Genomic DNA, 7,171 nt, shown 5'->3' with positions numbered 1-7,171 from the left:
CTTTTATTAGTAGGTAAACAATAATTTACTTGAAAAGTTCTAACATTTTTAGGAATATTTTAAATTTGTTTCTTCAAATTGAACATGTAAAGCAACGAAACAATAGATATTTTTTAAGTATTATAATATAATATGCTTTTTACATATTTTTAAGTTTTTTTATTTTTCTGAATACCTCAAAATAATTGAAGAATGAATTTTTAATTTCATACACAACGAATAATTATTATTTATAGCAACGAATTAATTAGTTATAAGTAACTTAAATTTAAATAAGCCGAGTGAAATTATCAGGAATAGGTACTCCTTAAAATGTTAATTCACTACTATTCCATTCGTCAATAAATAGCCAATAGGCATTAGGATAAGCAGTAGATACCTATTACTGATTTAACATTTGATTTAAAAAATAATAAAAAAAATATTTTATTTTAAAAATATATGTTTTATTATACATTCAAATTATGTAAAAAACAATATATATTTCTAGAAACGTCAATTAAAAAAAATAAGTGTTTACTTCCAACAGAAATCACCTTATGGCTGCTGAACGCCCACGTGTCGGACGAACACCACAAACACATTTACATTTTTTTTCAACGGTTAATCCACCTCAATCCTTTTGGTAGCCAGTGCCCAGTAGGTATAGGGTACTTTTGTACGATAACTTAACATTATGTAACAAAGTTTCTCCCATTCCTGTACATCTACCCAAAATATTTTGGTCTCTAAACTCATTACACTATGCGTTGTTTTTGTTTATTTTGGAGTGATATATATATATCCTATCTTAAGTCTTTGACAGAAGACTATTGCCAAAGTCAATACTATCCAATTGATAATAATCTTTGAGATGGTTCTCATATGGTCTTCTTGTTATTATGAGATTAAAAAAAAATACACAAATATTATATTAGTATATCGGTATTATATTTGTATCGTAGAATAGGTCGGTTACTGTAGGACTGATATGAGACGCATCGGGAGTTTTGAAAACAAATCGAGTATGAAGACTGAAGGATGAGTCATGACGGTAAATCCAATTGAGTAACTCAGGATTTATTTAATTATAGATTTTACGGTAATATAAAATTAATTTTATGGACTATGCATTTTTAAAACCTCACATTGAAATATGTAAATATATAATCAATGATTAAAAATTCATTGGAAAAATACATGCTTTCCTTAAACGTGTTTGTTGGCTCAAGTAAATACAAAGCAGACCACCGAGCTACAGGTTGAAGGCCCCTGATATATAAATGATAACGGTTTAGACTAGTATCGGGTTATTGGCTAATTATGACATGAAGAAGTTTTCAAGTGCATTAACCACTATTAAATAATATTTCTGTGTTTCGAACAAAAGTTTTCAACTAGTTGACACGGAAAACATAATAAAAATCTTTAATTTACTTACAACTGTGCTAATTAGTAGATGAGTATGCGTTAGGTAGGTTCAAAACTTAAAAATACTTGTAATGTACCTAATTACAATTTAAGTAAAAATTTTAAAAAATTTATTTAAATACATTTGTTGTGTAATACTGGGATATAAAAAGTTAGAATACCGCGTTTGGCCGTTGTAGAATATTTAAATCATGTAGTCTAAGGGTTGAAAACTGAGAGATACAAATGACACAAATTTATTATTAGACTTTGAGTTATGAAAATATTTTCAATAACTCCAAACAATAAAATTGTACACATTTAAATATCAGGAAATTCAAAATGTAAATAATATATAGGCAATATTTATTAAGTTGTTTTGGCAAATAAAACAAGGTTAACTTCAATTCACATTATGCTTTCTTCGTGGTAAAATAAACAGAAGTTTTTTTTATTTGAAACCTTGTAAGCACATAATAATTGTGTACATATTGAAGTCTTATTCATTGATTTTTGTAGTATTTGTTAATAGAATATTAATTAAAAAGAATATGGGAATATAATTATATTATAATATTATTATTATTTTATAAATACATAAAAAAATTCAACAATTATGAAAATAATTATCATAAATATATTCCAGGTAGTATAACAGTGATTTAAACCACGGCTATAGATAATATTTATATATTTTATCTAAAGCTGTGGTTTATGTAAAGCATTTTAGTATTTATATACCTATACATATTACATACAAACTCTTATCACACAATAGGTTAACAAAAAAAAAATATAAAGTATCGTTTGAAAAACAAAATTAATAATATTTAAAAATTAAGATTTATATTATTGTCAATTAATTCAATTTATAGAGAGTTGATTCAAAGTTAATACCAGACAATATGTTAACCAATGACCAAACATATGGACCAAAAAATTCCTCGGGTTTCTCTTCCTCCACATATTTGAATTTAAGATCTGGGAATTTCTACAAAAAGATAATATCAGCAATAAAAATATTGTTTTTTGAAAAACGTATGATAATTATGGCTATACAATTTTAACAATTTTACCTTCATGAGATCTCTGGGCCATTGAAGGGACCAATGTTGTACTCGGGACAACATTGTATTTACATCAGATGAATTTAATAATTCTTCTTCACGTTCGAGTTTTGCTGAAAAGAATGTTATGACCATATCTATGTTCTGGATGACATCATGGAATGCTTCATGGCTCTTCAATGGCTCAAACACTTTGCGTTGGTAGAGAAGAGCATACACTAAATTAGGGTTGTGTATCAGTTGATTTGATAGACATGAATTTATCACTTCTAGTACTATACGTAATGCTTCATCAATGGCACTCATCTAAAACAATAAGTCCATGTAAATTTGATATTATAAAATATAAAAGGTCTACATCAAGCCAAATTCAAAAGTTGATGATATTAAAATAAGTGTTTGGAATTTAAAAACTAACATCTTGATTTGGACTTCTCAAAAATGTTTTTGATAGCACCTCATATAGACTCAACATTCTTTGACAAACATATGGATGCAATTGATTAAATTGTGATGACATGTTTGCTAATGCCGCAAAACAATTAATGTGTAAGTATTTATCCTGAAAATAATATAAATGAGTAAGAAAAGTAAATTTTTTGAAAGATAGCAAGAAAATAGTTGCTTACTCTCATTTTTAACAAATTATATTGTGCTGTTCTTGTAGTGACCAAAATAATAAGACCTCCTAGAGATATTTCAGACACCACTCTTTCTTGATACCAAGTAGCACCTTTCAATATAATACTATGGACGGTTTTGTTGAAGAGTTGATCTTCTGTCAGTATCAGCAGTACAATAAGGGCCATATACATATGCTGAAATCGACTGCTCTGTGTATTGTAAATTGTTCTCAAAAGTGGAATCAACTAAAGAAAATTGATAATTCAAAATTATTCACCATTATATATGGGTAAAAATTGTTATATCATACCACTACTTCAATATCAGTGCGAGCCAAGAGAAATGATTTAAAACTAGGGTTACAATGTATCAAATGGTACAATAATAAAGTTTTTTCTTCGCTTAATGGAGCATCTGGATTATCACCCAAAAATTGGTATATAACTACAAGATTGTCTGAAAATGTAACATACATTACAATTAACATTATTTTGGAAATTATTTAGTCATAATTCAATTACTAAGTAATATAATTTTTAAAAAATTGTTACCTGACAGCGAAGAAATACAGGTACGATATGGATTTCCTTTCGGAGGCGGCGGTGATGTGCAGTGATTAATTAATATTAATAACACACTAATTGACAATGAACTTAAAGGACTCTGATTTGTTTGAACAGGAACATTAGTACTCAATGTCAATATGTTCCATAAGTTTGCTACAATAATGTAAATAAAAATTAGTATTTAAAAAAAATGAATAATAATAAATAATAATTTCTCACAAGCTAATCCATAGAAAATGCCACCTCCTGATAACACAGGTGGCTTAATTTGCTCTGTATACCTTTGTAACAATGCTTTTGACAATTTTACAGCATCAATATTTTCCATGAATATTCTTAAAAAAATATGATTTAAGTCAGATTATAATTTTCAAAATTATTTTTAAGTTGACATACCTGTATATAATGAGACTACTAGACGTTTGGATGGTATACATTTGAATAGATAAAACAACTATAATACAATTTAAACTCTCTAGGTGAATCGAATAGGTAGAATCCCTATAAAAATTATAGTCCATGTCAATAATGAAAAAAAAAAATGTTTATAAAAATATAACAAATATACTCACGTTACTTTTAATTCAGAAACAATTTTAACTAAAAGTGATAAAAACTTGAATGATGTTGTCTCATTTAAATCTTCTGGAACAGCGTACTCTTTTCGATCACCTAATGCTACTTCAATTCCATCTGAAACATAAAAGACAATTTATCCTTAAAATGTGTTATGATATAAATCATAAAATGATTAAAGCAACATTAATTTGAAAATTTGATTTTAAACTGCATATTAATATACATTAGTAATTTAAAAACAGTGATATGAATATATAAGTGTATGATTGTAGATAACAGTGTTGTACTCAAACTATGATTTAATATATGATTATATTTTATAAAGATTATAATATTATCTATAAATTAAAATTGATAAATTTCAAAAAAATATTTGTCAACTTATTGAATTTGTAAATATTAAAGGATTAACTGTATTGATATATTAATGGTTTTTAAATAAATTAAATTTTAAATTATTAAATTTAAAAACTAGATAGGTAGATGTTTAAATTAATTATACCTACTCCAATACTTTATAGTAAGTATAATATGGTTAAAAATTAAATTATTGTTTATTATTACCTATATCTATACTTATCATTTAGGTAAAACTGTATTTTTCATTATAATTTAATTAGATTGACACATACTAAAGTTAATAGTTTTTTTTTATCCAAAATTGACTGAAAATAGAGCCAAAATAATATAAAATATAAAGGTACTTTATAATTATTAATTTTCAATCTTTAATTTAATAAATAAGTTACCTACTTGATTGGTTAATTTTCCATAGTACAATAAAATCTGAAGAAGTAAAACAATCAAAGAGTGTAACATAAAATCTAAATATTTAATAATTAAATTTAAAAAAAAAAAATTGTGCAGAATATTGTATTTATAGACTTACCGGTTTGTAGCTCAAATTGATTGATAATTTCAATTTCTTTTGAGTTTTGAACAAGATATTTGAGGAAATACCGAGCAATAAACAGACCATTGAATACTTGCCACCGTAAAATATTGCTAAAGACATTAAAATACATTAAGCAATAATTATAATATACTTTTGAATGTTGAGAAGTTATGAATATGCCAAGGTGGATTACTTTTCTTCGGCTTCTAACTTTTGGAAATCGGCTTTGTCCAACAGCAGTCTGATCAATGTCTTGAAATTGGAAGTGTTTCTATTGTTGACAACCAGCGATTCGCAGATGCTCTTGAGACGATCAGTCAACATCTTATCGTCTTGACTGAAAACAACGAGACTATTAAACGGCGATCGGAGGCACTGCGTTTGTCGATAAGAAGACTTATGTAACCTTTTGATTTACACTCACCTACAGGTCGGCGGGTTCAACGAGAACGTGAGGAACGTGTCCCAGAACGGGTCGTCTATGGTGATCTCCAGCTCACCGGCCAACCGCAGTAGACAGTCGTTGTCGGCCAGTTCGCCGTGACTCGATCCAGCGCCCATGTTAAAGACGGTTGTAGGGTGCACCGACTTCGTTAGCTCAGTCGGCTAATGGCGCGCTGGTTTTGGGAGCCGTCGGGCGGCCGATAAACGCATCGGCTGGTGGTCGTGGTGCGACAGCGAACTTACCAAAACGCAGAGCGTCCGACCGATCGGATCGAAACGATGAGAATCTACGACGAAACGGATTCTGACGGCGTTTACGTTAGGCCCGCGAAACGGCAACAGATAAGAAATCGAACCGGAAATGACACTGACAACTACTGTAATGGCAACAACAAAGGCTAATAGAAAATTAAAAAACACCTCTCCATCGACCGCGACTTCCCGTCCGTCGGTGTGTACTTTTTTTGTCTGCGGTACGGCCGCCGCATTCGTCCGCGTACACTCTTATCTATTGCACACCGCGTGTTATCAGCACTGCTGCGACTGATAACGTCGGTGGCTCTCGTACGGTTCGACGGCGGGCGCGCGATCGCCGAACGATGAACACCGTGCCACGATGGCAGATTTTTACGGTTTTTACCCGTAGAAGTGAGTACGCGATCTGACTCCTATAACATTTAAAATGTCGACTATTTTGTTATACAATCGACATATAATCGTGATGTAATATTTGTCATCGTCATTATATTATTTTGCTGTCTTGTTGAATCGCACGACGATGGTACCATTGGTACCTATGTGTGTGTAGAGTTCGGGTGGTGGGGAAACGGAAAGATTGAAGCACACGGTCGAGCATCACTTTTGAAGTTTTTTTCTGTCGGAAAACAAAAACGTGGAAAGATAAAACGTCAGCCGACGAAAAAAAATATTCAATTAAATATCTTTAAATTACTGTATAGCAGTAAAATCACGTTTTTGTTGTAAAAAGTATCGTGACAAATCGTGTGTTGTTTTCTTTGTAGAATTAACAGTAATATAACTATATTATATTAGTTGTTGTTATCTAATAAGTATATTTTATTATTGTTTTTATACAAAAATACTAATTTGATACTTTAGAATTATCTATAGATACCTATATAATATATTATATAATATAAATAATGTTATAAAACCAAAACAACGGAAATTTGTTCATTTAAATCATAAATGTACATTGTACCTATGCCCAAGAATTATTGAATTATGTATTTGATTAATACCCTCTTGCAATCTTAACTAGTGTGACTTAGCTACATTCATTCAAAGAGGACCATATTTTGTGACATTGGCCATTGAGCCGTGAACGTATCGTCAGTACAAAATTAAGAAAAAAAATTAATTATTTTTTAAAGTCTATACTCTATACATCTACCCACATGTTATTATACTTATTACGTATCAAAATACATAAATTTTGAAAATATATAGTATATTTATATTGGGAAGAAGTTATGAATTAAAAAAAAAAATAGTTTGATCAAGGCTCAAATGTGTTTCATTCTTTTCCTATAAAAATAAAAATAAAAAACGTTAAGGGAGTCCAGCGTACAAACACTGTTGCAGGT

At 29.4% G+C, this 7,171-nt stretch overlaps 1 protein-coding gene across 1 annotated transcript; it reads right to left on the bottom strand.

Annotated features, from left to right (window-relative positions):
* Positions 1–1,949: 1,949 nt before the first annotated feature.
* Positions 1,950–6,255, bottom strand: LOC114121907 (dymeclin). Its single transcript, XM_027984414.2, has 12 exons — positions 5,545–6,255; positions 5,314–5,457; positions 5,115–5,230; positions 4,219–4,339; positions 4,043–4,147; positions 3,866–3,981; positions 3,632–3,799; positions 3,391–3,536; positions 3,086–3,325; positions 2,875–3,018; positions 2,466–2,762; positions 1,950–2,380 (listed from the first exon to the last, which is right to left on the bottom strand). Exons 1-12 carry the CDS (start codon positions 5,679–5,681, stop codon positions 2,249–2,251), a joined length of 1,866 nt encoding a protein of 621 aa, XP_027840215.1. The 5' UTR covers positions 5,682–6,255; the 3' UTR covers positions 1,950–2,248.
* Between the last annotated feature and the right edge of the window lie 916 nt (positions 6,256–7,171).

This window comes from Aphis gossypii, chromosome 2 (assembly GCF_020184175.1).
Source record: "Aphis gossypii isolate Hap1 chromosome 2, ASM2018417v2, whole genome shotgun sequence".
In the NCBI taxonomy this organism is placed as follows: Eukaryota; Metazoa; Arthropoda; class Insecta; order Hemiptera; family Aphididae; genus Aphis; species Aphis gossypii.
Note: the sequence above shows the minus strand (reverse complement) of the source record. Positions and strands in the feature narration are given on the sequence as shown.

Coding starts and splice junctions, on each gene's coding strand:
- LOC114121907 (XM_027984414.2), bottom strand. CDS start 5,681: ATGGGCGCTGGATCGAGTCACGGCGAACTGGCCGACAACGACTGTCTA. Junction 3,537..3,631: donor CTGTATTTCTTCGCTGTCAG/GTAACAATTTTT, acceptor TTACATTTTCAG/ACAATCTTGTAGTTATATAC. Junction 2,381..2,465: donor GGCCCAGAGATCTCATGAAG/GTAAAATTGTTA, acceptor ATCTTTTTGTAG/AAATTCCCAGATCTTAAATT.